Here is a 16,441-nt window from a genome sequence, read left to right as displayed (position 1 = left end):
GTGATATCCTTGAGATCTTAAAAGAAAAAGAAGAAAGTGCTATTCATTGGTCAGGTTTTTTAGGGAGGGTTTTATAGGAAAATATGAATAAAAATCATAGGAGATAAAAAGATGTGGAGTGATTTCAATCTATATACCCAGTGGAAATGTTTATACTGACAAATTCATAGTATTTATTATACATAGATTATAAGAATAATATAATGAAGGAATAATTGAGCTTAATAGAACCTCTCCAACATGGGTTTAGACCCACAAAGACTCATTAGCAAGCAGCTCTTTTTATTTGTTTGGTTTTTTAAATTAATTTTTTTTCAATTAACAAAAAATATGGTTTCTCTTTCTTCTACCTCTCCCACTACAGAAAATCTTTATAGCCAATATGCAAAATCAAGGAAAATATTTTTTCACACTGATCATTTTTCATTCTGTACGAATGAATGAAGTATTTATTAAGCATTTACTACATGCAAAGTATTGTGCATTGGAGATACTGATTTCTGAGTCTCCCAGTACTAAGTTAGGAGGTAGGGAAATCATTGTCAGTTCTTTGGAATCTTGGCTGTTTGTTTGCATTGGTCAGAGAGGTCTTTGTTTTTCAAAATTATTTGTTTATTTTTATTTTGTCATTCCCCAGATTTGTCAATTTTGCCAATCTGATGGCTCAGAGGCAAAAACCCCTGATTTGCTTTAATTTTCATTTATCTAAATATTAGTAATTTGGATCATGATTTTTTTCATAAAGTAAGTCCTCTTTTTCCTGCATTTCCTCTTTTTAAAACTCCCTTTTCATATCCTTTGTTCATTTATCAGTTTGGGAATGGCTCTTGTTCCTTTGTATCCTATGTATCTTGGAAATGATATTTTTGTCAAAGAAACTTACTTCAAGGGTTGTTTTTTTATAGTTACCTATTTCAATTTTAACTGCATATAGTTTTACACAGAAACTTGTTAACTTTATGCAATTTTATCTTCTCTGACTGGGTGGCTTGGTGGTACAGTGGACACAGTGTCTGACTTGGAATAAAAAATACTTATCTTGGGGCAGCTAGATGGCACAATGGACAGAGCACCAGCCCTGAAGTCAGAAAGACCCGAGTTCAAATCTAGTTTCAGACACTTAACACTTCCTAGCTGTGTGACCCTGGACAAGTCAGTTAACCCCAATTGCCTCAGCAAAAAAAAATAAAATAAAATAATAATAATCATAATAATCATACTTATCTTCTTGAGTTTAAATGTGACCTCAGTTAGTTGCTGTATTACTTTGGGCAAGCCATTTGACTCTATTTGCCTCAATTTTCTCATCTATAAATTAAGCTGGAGAAAGAAAAGGCAAACCACTTCAATATCTTTGCCAAGATCCCAAATGAGATCATGAAGATTCATACATGACTGAAATGACTGAACAACAACAAGAAAGTTTTGTTCCTCTTTTCCCATGAAATGGTCTTCTATTGATATATATGAAAGGTGATCCATTTTTCAGTCATTTGTTTATGATGTTGTCCTTCTTGTCTACGTGATGCACTATTTGTAATTTATTTTGGTGTCCAGTGTGAGATATTAGTCTATACCTGGTTTCTCCTAGACCACTTTCTAATTTTCTTAGCAGTTTTTATTGAAGAGTGAATTCTTGCCATAGTAGCTGGCATCTTTGAGTTTACCAAACCCTAAACTATTTTGTTAATTTATTTCTATATGCTGTATATTTGAATTGTTTCTCTGATTGACTTTGTCATATAGTTTGAGATATAGTACTGCTAAATCCCTTTTCTTCCCATTTTTAATAATTATTTCCCTTGAAATTCTTGGCCTTTTGTTCCTCCAAAGTAATTTCATAGTTATTTTTCCTTGTTTTACAAGATAATTGTTGGTAAACTGAGTAGAATACCACTAAATAAGTAAACTAATTTATATAATATTGTCATTTTTGTTATTATTATTATTATGGCATGGTCTATTTATGAGCAATTAATATTTCTCCAATTACTTAGATCTGCTTTTATTTTTATTTTTTATTTTTAGTTGCAGTCACATATTTCCTGATTATATCTTATATCCAAAGCATTTGGGGTACAGTTCTTGTATCTTTTTTGTATCACAAATATTTTCCACAATTTGTTATTTTTAATAAATTTCCAATTCTCTTTCGGATTGATTTTGTTGATATTCCAGAGAAAGGTCATTTATATCTTTTTTTTTAATATTCATCAACTTTGCTTCATTGCTTCCATTAATTTTTAGTTGACTTTCTACAATTCTTTAAGTAAACTATCTTTCCACCAATAAAAAGTAACAATTTGTTTTCTCTTTGCATATAAATGTTCTATCAATATCTTGTTCTTATCTCATTACTATGGCTAACATTTCTAGCTCTATCATTGATAATAGATATCTCTGCTTTATTCTTACACTTAGTAGAATGGTCTTTAATTTATCCTCATTACATATAATACTGGCTCATTTTTAGATCGATACTATGTATTTGTCATATTAAGGAAAGTTATATTTGTTCATGTTTTTAGGAGGAACAGATGTTGTATTCTGTCAAAGTTTTTTTCTGCTATGAATGTAGTCATCTGACTTTTATTGTTCTTATTAGTTTGGTCTACCAACCATATGTTCCTGGTATAAATCCTACATGGTCTTCATATAAAGTCTGTAATGTGTTGCTATAGTTTCTCTGTTAACATTTTATTTTAAATGTTTGTACCAATGTTCACTAGAGATATTAGTCTATAGTTTTCTACTAAGGATTTAACAGGATTTCTTTTCCTAGTTTTCCAACAGTTTATACCATATTCTAATTAATTATTCTTTAAATGTTTGATGGAATTTACTTGTAAATCCATTTTTTAAGTTTGATTTTATATTTACTTTGGAGATTATTTCTTTTTTTTTTAGAGATAGTGTTATTTCACTTCTTTATTCCTTATTCTATTATTTAAGATATTTTATAGTTTTTGTAAATACTCATACATTTCATTTGAACTGTCATGTTAACAATGAATTCTTTTATTTCTTTTTTAAAATTGTGAATTCTTTTGTTGTTGTTTTGGGTATTGGAAATTTGTTTTTTCTTCTTTAAATAAAATTTGCTAATGGTTTTCATTTTTATAATTAGTTCCTAGTTTTATATATCAATTCAATAACTTTTCTTTTACTATTTTTAAATTTCTTATTTGATTTTCAGAATTTTTTATTTGTATTTAATTGGACTATTAAAATTGGTTTAGTTTTCTAGGTTTCTTTGGTGTTTTTTTCCAGTTACATGCCATATTTAGTGATTTATTTTTCCTCTTTGATTAATTTAAATGTTTAGAGACATTCATTTTCTGACTCTGGCTGTATCCCAAAAATTTTCATCCTCATTATCAGTTACCACTAATGAGGTTATTTATTGTTCTTTCCATTTGTTCTTTGATCTGAAGTTATTTATTATTCTTTCAATTTATTCTTTGATCTACCAATTCCTTAGGATTAAATTATTTTTCTCTAACTTTAATCTTTTATTTAATCATCCTTCCTGGAATAAAATTTTCATTGCAATGTGATCAGCAAAATATGTGTTTCACATCTCTGTTTTTCTGATTTTTTTAGGTTTTGTACCTCGATACATTAATAATCAATTTCTATATAGATCCCATGCACATCTGAGAAATACCTATATTGTTTCATATTTCCATTCAACAAGCAGTAGAACACTATTGTGTTTAACTTTTATAAAATTTTAGTAAGATCTTTGATTTCTTTCTTGCTTTTTTGGGGGGGTGGATTTTACAGTTTTAACAATGTGTTACAAAGTCCCCAACTATTATATTCTTACTATATATTTCTAATAACTCATTTTAGTTTTTCCTTTAAGCATTTAGATCATATGAAATTTGGTACATATGTGTGAAGTATTAATATTAACTCATTACCTATGTTACATTTCGTCATAGCTTCCCTATTTATCTCTTTGAATCGTCTATTCTTGCTATTGCTTTGTCTAAGGTCTTGTTTGCTCTTCTTGCTTTAAAAAAAATTCTGTTGAAACAGTATATTTTGTGTTAGCTTTTTATTTTAACTGTTTTAATCTTTGTTTCAAATGTTATTATTAGAGCTGCTCTTCTTAGGTGAAAGCTCTAAGTTGATGGATTCCTATGAAGCCTTGGTGCAGTGATCATGTGCTATGGTGCAAACTAGGAAAAGGAAAGAAAGCATTCTTGGGAAAGAAGCAAAGGAAGAAAGAGAGTGGACCATGAACTAATGACATATGGAATGGTGGTGGCTGATGATGGTACATAAGGAGAATCTGTTTGTCATAATTGAAGTAATGAAAAATTATGATGCCTAATGGACAGACAAGGACCTCTGCCTGAATTGAAGGAGAAGAGAAACCAGAGACAGTCACTTGCCTAATAATCTAGCTGTGGTTGCTGGAAAGGAACAGAGGTCACTAGAGTCCATGATCCTAATTTAATGTCCAGATACAATGATAGCTATCCTGGACTATTGAAGAGCTTATGATTGAGACTACTGGTCAATGGATTCAAAGATATTAAGGTTATAATACCCACAGGTATGTAGGTGGTATAGTTCACAGAATCCTGGATATAGAAATCAGAAAAACCTGTGTTCAAAACCTACCTCCATCACTCAGTGACTGAGCAAGTTGCTTAGATCTCTGCCTGTTTCAATTTCCTCATCTGACAATAGTGATGATAATAATAGCATACTTTTCCAGCATTCTTGTGAGGATCAAATGAAATAATGATCATAAAGTATTACATAAGTGGTAGCTATTATAACACTGACAATAGATTATCACAGAAATCCCAGAATTATCCATCAAGGCAATTGCTCCATGGTTAATAAGAGATGAGGTTGTGTACACTTATAATTATTGGCATAATAACAACAAGAATAAGATTTAAAAATCAAGCCTAAAGCAAGCACATTGTTCATGCTGATGTAAATAACTGTTTCCTGTCAGCACAGGGTTAACAGTAGGATGCAAAGTACTCCCTGGTGGCAATTTTTCTTTGGCCAAGAAGTTCAAGTAGCAAACAGTGAATGATTTTTAATAAGGCACAATCTATCCTATAGATAGCAGATGCAACCTGCAAATGATAAATCATACCCAAATATGAACATCATTTCATTCCCCACAAATGAAAATAAGATGTGATTTATACTGCAGTGCCCTGAGTGTACATGCACGTCTCTGATGATTAATCATCCCAAATAAGCTATTATTCAGGAGCAGTTATCCAACTAACAAGTTTAAAAAAATGCTTTTGCTTCCCAATGCCAAAAAAGGCTCATGAGCTATTGCAAGCATTACTATTATTTCTGCTTTTGTAAATGTGGTTGATGTTCCTACATGGAGGATGGCTTGATTCTCAAAATAAACACATCAATGAGCTTCTGTTGGAAAAATAAAAATATTATTGACATTTGGCCTAGATCCAAAATTGAATTCCTGCCTTATTTGACCAAATTTTCCCCTTAAAGATCATATTTCTTTGGTTACATTGGGGTACCCTAGAAAATCTATACTTTGTGACCCTATTCAATCAATAAACCAAGAAATATTTCTTAAATTCCTACTATGTGGCACCCATTATACTAGATATGCAAAACCAATAAAGAAACATAACTGCCCTAGAAGAATTTATACTTCATTGAAAGAGACAACATATATTACCACTTAGAAATAATTACATAAATATAAGAATGTATCCTTTTTTGAAGGATATAGAAAGTAGCATTTGACTGAGCTTTTTAAAGAAGGGAAAGATTCTGAGATGGATAGAAGTGGATATGGAGCACAGACTATGACAGGAGATGGCCAGTAGATACAAGGACTTTAAAAGCCAAACAGAGGATACTGTTTGATACTGAAGGTAATAAGGAGCCACTGTACTTTAATGAATGGGAATCCACTTAATAACTGAGTGCAAGATGGACTAGGATGGAGAGAAATTTGAGTGAAGGAGACAAACCAGCAGATGATTTTGAGGGAGTTTTCTTGGCAAAGATACTGTAATAGTTTGCCATTTCCTTCTCCTTTTACAGATGAGGAACTGAGCCATACAAGATTAATGTCTAAGACTGGATTTGAACTCATGAAAATGTCTTCTTTATCCAACATCCAGTACTCTATCCAATATAATAGATGTTTTGTCAATGCTTTATCTATTTAACTTTAGATATCAGACATGGTCATGAAACACAACAATAAGCAAAAGAAAAATAGATATAATACATGCTCCTACTTCTTTTCCACCAATCAGCACAATAAAGAAAATATATATGCACATATCCACTTCAAGGAAACTTTAAAACATTGAGATAATGCTACTATGTCCTTCTTATATTCTGGAAGCTGACCTATATCTAATTGGACTTTACACTTGATTCTTCCTAAAGTAAACAACTTTGTGTTTATAACTTATTATTCACTGAAAACTGTTAACCACCCTTTCTCTTTAAATATTCCATCTACTGCTACCTTTGTTATTGTTGCTGCTATTGTTGAGTAGTTTCAGTCCTGCCTGCCCCTTCCTGGGATTTTCTTGGCAAAGATGCTGGGGCATTTTGCCATTTCCTTTTCCAGCTCATGAGGAAACAGAGGCAAACAGGGTGAAGTGAATTCACACAGCTACTAAGTGTCTGAGGTCTCATTTGAACTCAGGAAGACTCATCATCCTGACTCCAGGCCCAGTGCTCTATACTTGGTGTCACCTAGAAGTCCCTACTGATGCTTCCACAAGCTAATAAAATGAAGCAAAAGTGTTTATAGTATATTTTATCTGATCCATTCATCCCCACAAACCCCAGCTCCTGGGCTAGTCTCCTCTAATTATAGTCCTAATAATAGCATTGCCTGGTTCTTAGAATTCACTCTCTCCTCATTGCTTCAACAAACAAAATATTTTCTTCCTTCAAGATTTTTTTTCAACTTTTAACATGAAACATTCACTAAATAAGAAATAAAAATAGTAATTATAGTATTTACTCAATTGAAATAAAAGCAAGAATTTTGAAAATATAACAGTACACATAATATAAACCTTGGTCATTCTCTCATTATTGTATATATTGTTCATGGAAGAGAATGGGTACACAGTTACAGAAATCTAGTAGTGAAAACCATGAGTATGAAACTCATGTTCTGTGGGTACTTCAAGACTGTGGACTGTGGGCCTGGATGTTAATGATCTCTTTTAGAGAATATGCTAAATTTCACTTTCTACATGAAACCTTTCAAATTCCTCCAACTGCCATTGCCCTCCATTCCAAATTATTTTGTAATTTTTCTTTTTATATTTAAATGATTGATTTTTGGACAAGTAACTGAATCCCTTTGAACTTCAGTTTTCTTTTGTTTTATAAATGTTTTTATGAGCTTGTCCAGCTTGAAGATTTTGTGATAAATTTTCAGCATTTTATTTTCAAAAATAAATGTTGAATTGATTCGTGTCAAAAGAACACATGAAAGGTTCTGAGGACATATTCATATGAGAAGCCCTGAGTGGAGATTTATGGTGATAAGCAATCAGAAGGGGAAGATTAGACCTCTGGATTGAATAGTGGACAAGCAGCAGCTGTGAGATAGGCCATAAAGAGTTCTTGGGGTAAGTTGAGAGCTTCAGGAAGTGGGGTCATGCTGAGAGACTATGATGCTGTAGTAAACAAGATATTGTATAAATGCAGCAGATGTCACAATGAGGGAAAGATGATGATAGGGTACTTCACAAAAGATAAGAGAAAAAGACACAGATGCCAAAGTAGGAGATACAATTAACTTTAGAAACGAGAATGGCAAATGAAACTGAGCTATGTGACAGAAACTCCCAGTAATATTACATAAGACCATATATTTGGTGGGAATTGTAATTGGGAATAAACAAATGAACCACTTTGCAATGCATCTATGATGATAATTTCTTTGCTAACTGGATATGTCCTTTTTCTTTTCTTTTCTTTTCTTACTCTGTGGTATATTTAAATGCTTATTGCTAGCCTAATTCATGCAAAGGAATTGAAAGTCTCTACTGGAAAGCTAAAACCCAGCTAAATTCAGATGTTTTTAAGGTCATCCTGGGGACTGATAAAATAACATACTATAAAGATTATCACTACAGAAAAGATAAAACTGGTTCACATGAGGTCAGAATTCTGGTTCTGAGTCACAAGTGATATAAACCTTGAACTCAGTGTAAAATCAGAAAATCTTTTTTTCCAAATGCAAAGGGAAAAAATAAAGATTTTTTTTTTATTTTCTAAAGAGCTGTCAGAATTCAGATGGACTACAAGATTGCTTATTATCTATGTGACATTGGATAAGTCATCCCTATATTTCAGTTTCCTAATTTGCAAAATGAAGATATTGGAGAAGATAAACTCTGAGGTCTGTTTGAGTTTTAAATCTGTGATTTTATATTTTATCATATTATGATAATAAACCAACATCAGCAATGGTATAGTTCAGACCCAGATACAGAGCATTCTCACTTCCAGCATCTTATGCAGCCTTTAAAGGAATAAGTAAGGTGGGAATCCTAAACCAAAAGAGAGTCTACAATCTTGACTCTCTGAGAAAACAAAGCCCTTCAGATTGCCTATAGAAATTGAATCTAGCAGCAGGCTATTCTAATACAGAATCAAATTCAGGCCAGGAATTTGCAGAACTCCAACCAGAGGCAGCAAGCAGACCACTTTGGGAGCCCTGAAGAATTTCAAGTCTTTGGCCTGTCCTTGAGATCCTGGAACAACATAACAAAAAAAGCAGCAACAGAACTAACCCAGACCTTTCAGTCCTAAAATCAAATCTGAAGAACAGGAAGAAAGTTAGAAGAACAAGCAAACCAAAGAAAAATTCCATCATAAAAAGCCATCATAATGACAGAGAAACACAAGACAGGAACTCAGAAGTAGATATTGAATTCTAAACTATCTTAAAATAAAAGTGCCTAGATCTTTTAGAATCAGCATGCAAAGTGGCAATAGAATCCATTGGTCACCCTCTGAAAAAAACACCCAAATGAAAACTCTTAGCAGCATCTCAATCAAAATCCAATTTCCAGTTCAAAGGAAAATAAAATATTGCAAGAAGCCAAAAAGAAAGAATTCAAGAGCTGAGGATCCAACAATCAGTATCTCATATGACTTAGTAGACATTACTATCAAGGAGGAAAGAATTTGAAATAAGATATTCAAAAATCTAAAAGATATGAACTAATAACCAAGAATATCTATCCAGCAAAAATAAATTTAATGTTATAAATTAAATAAATGACTTCCAAATATTCCTGATTAAAAAAAAACAAAGATATACAGGAACTTTAAAGTTCAAACACAAGAGTGAAGAGAAATATAAAAAAAGTAAACACAAATGAACAATGCTAAAGAATGAAACAAAAATAAACTTCCACATTTAAATATGTGTCCCCTCTGAGCATCATCAGAAATCATAAGGGAAAGTAGTTCTGTTGTCTTGATGATCTCAAAAAAAAAAAGAATAGAAAGATAAAGGAAATTAAATACAATGGAGAAAAGGAAAGAAAAGTTAAAGAAAATTATCTTAACATAATCAGGATGCACATTTATAAAGTCCCAATGAGAATCATTCCTTGTACAACAATACAATAGGGATTTTAAAGGAGCTAAAGCCAGAGGGTCTTTAAAAAGTTCTAAAAGTGTCCTTCCTGATTAAATGAGAGCCCCTGGAGGAAAAAAAATGAAAAAGAAATCTATAGAAGGAAGAATTGGAAAGAGAATGCATAGTTTGTTACAAGAAGGGCAAAGTCTTACTGCAACACAGATGAATGACTTCAAGAAGCAGCAAATATTAAAACAAAATCAGAAGATTAAAATAATTAGAAAAATGTAATATATCTCATTGATCATAGGATTTAGGCCAGAAAGAAATTTTAGAAATGATCTAGCCTGATCTATTTATGTTATAACAAAGAGTAATGTCCAGATAAGAAAAATGTGCTACCCAAGGTCATGTGACTAGTGTCAGTGTGAGGATTCAGGTGGAAGCCTATTAAATCAGAGGAGAAATAGCAAGTCTGCCTGATTTATGCCTCACTTAATATAGTTAAGAGGAGTGTTTAGAAAAAAAAAAGTATATTTATGACCAAAATTATCAAGAAATTTTGGGCGATAAGAGAACGAGTAGGAGGAGGACTGACTTTAAAGTCAGATGACCTGGCTTCAAATTCCTGTAAGTCCAAGATCCTAGCCTCAGTTTTTTCATCTGTGAAATGAGGGGGTTGGATCCAATGATCTCTAATGTTCCTTTAAACTCTCCATCTGTTCTCTGGGGCTCCATCTTTTGCAGTTCTCTAGTACCAGGAAAAGTTAAATGATTTGCCGACAGGAATGAAAAGAATAAGCTTGATCTTCTTGTTTGGGGTATTTTTCTTCTACATCATAAGTACAATTCTAAAGTAGGTCATTCACAAAGTTTATTATAAACTAGATAACTTTTCCTGATCTCTTTGACACACAAACACACACACACACACACTCTCTCTCTCTCTCTCTCTCTCTCTCTCTCTCTCTCTCTCTCTCTCTCTCTCTCTCTCTCTCTCTCTCTCTCTCTCTCTCTCTCTCTGTTTCTGTGTGTGCCTCCTTCTGTGTCTCTCTGTCTCTGTCTCTTTCTCTCTTTCTTTCTTTATCTCTTTATGTCTCTCTGTATTTTTCTATCCCTCCCCCACTCTCTCTTTCTTTTCTCTCCCTTCCCCAGGCTTTAATTTAAGTCATGTGTACAACTGTTTATAGATATGATTCACCTGCTTGATGATTTGGAGAATGAATATAAAAATTTGAATGACAACAAATAAAGAAATCATTCATGACGTTATTATTGAAATATACACACTGAGGAGAGAACAATCAACTCTGGGGAAAAAAAGTGTAGAATTGATTGGTTTTGGGTTGCACATGGATGTTGTTTTTTAAACCAATCCTATGATTTCGTCAGTTAAGGTGACACTCATAGTAGAACTTCCTTCATTGATTCAGATTGAAAAGGATTCTATAACTGGCCATCTTCAAGCCTGTCAAAACAACTACCTATCAAATGACTTGACTGTGGTCATGTTCATATAACTAGTATGTGTCAGAGGCAGAGCAAACCCACATCCTTCTGACTACAATCCAACCTCAACACTGTCCAATGCTGTCTCTAATTATAGACACTCTCTTACTTTTAACTTATTGTGTTTCTGATAAACCAATACAGGAGTATGATAGGGGTTTAATAGAGAAATAGTGATATAGTGATTCTCTTTTTCATTTTAAATTTTTAATTTAATTTTTAAGTCTAAATTCTGTCTCTTCCATTTCTTCTTATCCTGTCATTAAGGTTTTTTTTTTAATTACAAACACATATAATTAAACAAAAGAAATTCTTGCATTACCATGTCCAAAAAAGAAAATATGCCTCAGTATGTACTCTGAGTCCATTCTATCTCTATCTAGTGGTAGGTATCACAAGTCTTCTCAAATTGTGAAAATTAACAATCTCTTTATCATAGTTTACATAACTGAGCCTATCAGTCATAGACATAGTGAGATATACCCAAACATCAATGCTGTGGCTGACAACACATCCACAACGCTCATAAATGTATAACAAGGAGAAAGGAAATGATCTCAGTGAAGCAGAGAGAACAGTTAAAAATAGGCACAGAATCATTTTTGGCTACTTTGGGACATTTCCTAATCTCCTTGGTTGCTAGTTCTTTATCCTTCAATGGATTTTAATTAAAAGAAAAGGACCACCACAATAAAGAGGACTGTCTTAGGGAAGGGGGGGAGGAGGAAAGGAGATAGAGAAAAAGAGCGATGTTAAGGACCATGCCTAAGTGAAAGGGCAAGTCAATTCTCCAAGAGCCTCCACAGCCATGGATCATAACATCGGAAGGAGGTGCAAAGCAGCTTTTACTGACACCGGTGTTGCTTGTAGACTGGGAATGAAATAAATTGGAGGCAGAGGGAAGAGGAGAATGGTCAGAGAATGCAACTGCCTCTCAGTCTCCTTGTACCATCATCATCCTCTCACATGAAGAGATCCATACTACAGGTCTGAGTTAGACCTCCAGCAGCCACTGGCAGGTGGCTCTCTTATTACAACAGAAAGGGGGAAAGGGGAGAGAGATGGGGAGAGAGAGAGATGGAGAGAGAGATGGGGAGAGAGAGAGAGAGAGAGAGAGAGAGAGAGAGAGAGAGAGAGAGAGAGAGAGAGAGAGAGAGAGAGAGAGAGAGAGAGAGAGAGAGAGAGAGAAAGAGAGAGAAAGAGAGAGAGAGAGAGAGAGAGATGGAGAGAGGGAGGGAGGGAGGGAGGGAGAGAGAGAGAGCTAGTAACTATATCATCCCTGATAAGAAGCTCCTTGTCTCTTTCTTTTCATGAAAGCCTAAATCATCATAATTCTAAGTACTTCTTCATGTTAAAACAGGTCATTATGTTTTATGATATGAAAAGAATCAGTTTAATGCTACACCATAATTCAGAGTGGAGTACACTATTTGGGGAAAGTAATACTGTCTTTACCTTGTACTTTGTCCTTGCTTAGTGTATCTTGGCCATTCCATGATACTATAGAGTCCTTATAATATCATCTCAAACTCTTTATATTTAGCTGTTATGAGCACCTTTATGTCTAAAGGCAGTTATCAAGGGAGATAGCATGCTTTGGCTGAGAATCAGGCAGATCTAAATTCAAATCTAACCTTAATTATTTGCCAGCTGTGTGATCTTAGGCAAGTCATTTAATCTGTTTGTCTCAGAAAGTAAAATCTATAAAATGAAGGTGATAATAGCATCCACCTCCCAGGGTTGTTGTGAGGATGAAGTGAGATAATAATTATAAAGCACTTAATGCTTCATAATTTCTTTTTCCCCCTTTCCTATACAGGAAATTTCTCACATTAGTGTAATGGGAAGGGTGAAGGACTAGGAATCAAGGAGATTAGAATTGGAGTCCCAGAAATGACAAGATATCAATTTGGATAGTGTATCCTCCCTTTGGATCTCACTTTCCTATTCTGTAATATGGGGTAAAGGAGGAAAATGGGACTAAATAATCTAGGTACCTTCCACATCAAACATCTATGAATTTCTGAAGCTCTATAAAGTCCATAGATACCAAGTTAACTTCTAATTTCTGTCTTTAACCCTGTACTCTTACTGACATAGAATGAAAAATTCTGCTCATAATGAGCGCTTCTATGTCCAAATATAAATAAGAATCATGAGGGTTTACAACCTCTTTAGGAAAGGTGGTAGTATTAACAAAGCTAAACCTCATGTTTCTTTCTTAAAGAAACCAGCCCTTTGTTTCCCTCCTTAACTCAATCAGAACTCACCCTGATTCTATTTTGTTATTAAAAGATCTGAGCACTTACCCTGGAATGTAGTCATCCTGGTAGTCATAGATTTTATCTGTAAGATAATTGTAAAATGAATGTTAAAAACCATTTGAAATTATGACAATGTTGTGCTACGCAGAAAATATTCTAAACACCAGCATTTTTAACTTGGAGACCATGAACTTGTTTTATGTGAACATTCTGAGAACTGTATTTCAATACGATTGGTTCCTTTGGTTAGCCTATCTATTTTATTTTTGCAATTTATTATTCCAAGCAGTTTCCACTAAAGAAGTCCATGTTCTTGAGTGTCATTTTTGAAGTGAATGTCATCACTGAACCTGACCATTTAGATGCCAATAGGGGTGGTATTCAGAATTTTTTCTGGCTGCCATTCTATTTTATCTTTGTGGGAAGATAGAAAGAGAATCAGACTTAGAATTCAAAGGCATATTTTCACATCCAAACTCCTTCTGTTTAACCTTAAGCATTTAATTTTTATGTTTTTCCATTTTCATAACTAAAAATTAAGTTTTCTTCTTATTCTAATATTCTGAAATTCCTTGAATGAATATGGTGAAGAAGGGCTAAAGACAGAAAAATAATTCCTACTTCTGGAGTGAATACTTCACTAGAAGCAAGTCTATCTAAAAATTTCATGTTTATTTTATTTACCTCCTGACCAGATGGATTTTCCACTTTGATTTATCTGATGTTTAAGATATCTAACATCATTCTTTACTGTAAAGATGCAAGGGAACGAACAGAATTCTTCAACATTTTAGAATTACTTTATATTCATTCAATTTTATTAATAGCTGTTCCTTTTTGCACCAATTGAAATTGAGCCATTTCAGTTATTAAGGATTCTCTTACAATAAAAATCTTGCAACATATTTTTTTTAAATCAGTGGACAAAAGTAGTATATTCCAAGAGTCAACTTAGGAAAAATGAGCTTGAGATAGGGTTAAGAGTTAGACAAAACATATTAAACCTAGAGAAGATCCAATCATGGACAACTAAAATGACAATATTAATTGGCATTTATACAATCTTTTATACCTAAGTGTTTTACATATATTAACTCCATCACCAGAATGATGAATTGACTCAAGTGAACAAAGAATAAAAAAGCTAGGACTAGCTTTTGTTTGAAGGACAATGATAATACATTCAAATATCTTTGTGCCTTTGTTTACTCATTTTTAAAATGAGGATGTTGGATCAGATGATCTTTTAATTCCCTCCCAGCCATAGATCTAAAAGTTTATGATCAAGAAAAGTAGAAAAAGGTAGAAAATAATTGGATAAACAATTATTAACAATTGGATAAACACAAAGTGTTAGAAACAGGGATAACGTGAGATTTAAAGGTGATTGGAAAAAAGGATAGAAAGCATTCATTTTCCTAGAGAGAAACTGAAAATATGGGTAATGTATGAAAAATAACTTCAAAAATAATTTAAATAAATGAAAACATGGTAATTGTGGGTTTTTTGTTGAATAAGGATTGTTTCATTTGCTGGGCTTGTATTAATATATTGCACAGAGTAGGAACTTAATGGATACTTGTTGATTGATTAATTGATAACAAATTATTAAGGACAAAAGTAGGAAATGCTGAAGTTATTGCCCCTAATTTTTAGGCCGGCATCACAGAAAATAGTTATGAGGGAAGTCCTTCTATAGCCTGACATTTTGTTCTACTACAAGGGACAGAATTCTGGAATGACAAAACCATTAATTTGCCCTAGCATCAAATGGTTTGTTTTCTTAATCTTTTCATGCTTACTATCATGTCTAAAAGTTTATGAATTTGTTGTTTTGTTTTGTTTTGGTTTTGATAGGGAAGCTACTGAGAGGCAACATGATGGAACAGATAGAAGGCTTAGGCTCAGAAAGAATAAGTTCAAGCTTACCCCTCAAAGATACCATCTGGAGGAACCTCAGAAGACCACTACACTTCTTTTATTTTTTATTAATTTTATAATTATAACATTTTTGACAGTACATATGCATAGGTAATTTTTTACAACATTATCCCTTGTACTCCCTTCTGTTCCGAATTTTTCCCCTCCTTCCCTCTCCCCCCTCCCTTAGATGGCAGGCTTTCCCATACATATTAAATATCTTATAGTATATCCTAGGTACAATATATATGTGCAGAACCGAATTTTGTTGTTGTTGTTGTTGTTGCAAAGGAAGAATTGGATTTGGAAGCTAAAAATCATTTGGGGAGAAAAACAAAAAATGCTCACAGTTTACACTCATTTCCCAGTGTTCCTTTTCTGGATGTAGCTGATTCTGTCCATCATTGATCAATTGGAATTGGATTAGCTCTTCTCTATGTTGAAGATATCCACTCCCATCAGAATACATCCTCATACAGTATCGTTGTTGAAGTGTATAATGATCTACCACTATACTTCTTATCACTGTCATGTCCAATTCATTGTGACCTCATTTAGGTTTTTCTTGCTAGAATATTGGAGTCTTTTGCCATTTCCAGATCATCAAAAGGCCTAAGTGACTTGCCCAGGATCACATAGTAAAGTGTTTGAGGTCACATTTGAACTCAGGGAGATTAATCTTTCTGACTCTAGGTCTGGCACTCTATCTGTTAGCCAACAAACTACCTAAATACAGGTAAAAGAAGCCATTCTTTGCCTTATTTTTACTTAGCCTTAATCACTGAATGTGATTAATCCATTATCAATCACTGAAGAAGATCTGGAGAGCTTAAAAAGGCCAAGATCCCCTACTGCATTCATTGCCTTCTCCAGTCCTCCTGATATATGTCTTGCCACTGGACTCAAATGATTCTGAAGGAAAGAGTGAATTTCAGCTAGTGATTTTACACAGCCCTTCCCTCACTTAAATTCAATTCATTTGCAAAGGATAAGATTTCCATTTTGACATCATGGTCTTCTTCCAGAGCAAAGGACAAACAATAGCCCCTCACATCAGAGGAATTGCAGATATGTAGTAGAATTCCTTACAGAAATTAAATAATCCATCTAGACTTGAAAACTAGCTAAATAAATAAATCAAAGTCAGTAATAA

At 33.3% G+C, this 16,441-nt stretch overlaps 1 protein-coding gene across 1 annotated transcript in view; it reads right to left on the bottom strand.

Annotated features, from left to right (window-relative positions):
* The window catches only part of TRAT1 (T cell receptor associated transmembrane adaptor 1), an 89,543-nt gene that overhangs the window by 15,189 nt on the left and 57,913 nt on the right, over positions 1-16,441 (bottom strand). Inside the window, exon 4 of the mRNA XM_074301132.1 lies at positions 13,414-13,450. Within this exon, the coding sequence (XP_074157233.1) occupies positions 13,414-13,450 (37 nt within the window). The remainder of the gene's footprint in view (positions 1-13,413; positions 13,451-16,441) is intronic.

This window comes from Sminthopsis crassicaudata, chromosome 3 (assembly GCF_048593235.1).
Source record: "Sminthopsis crassicaudata isolate SCR6 chromosome 3, ASM4859323v1, whole genome shotgun sequence".
NCBI classification, from domain to species: domain Eukaryota; kingdom Metazoa; phylum Chordata; class Mammalia; order Dasyuromorphia; family Dasyuridae; genus Sminthopsis; species Sminthopsis crassicaudata.
The sequence above is the reverse complement of the archived record's forward strand: the minus strand, read 5'-3'. Positions and strand labels throughout refer to the sequence as shown.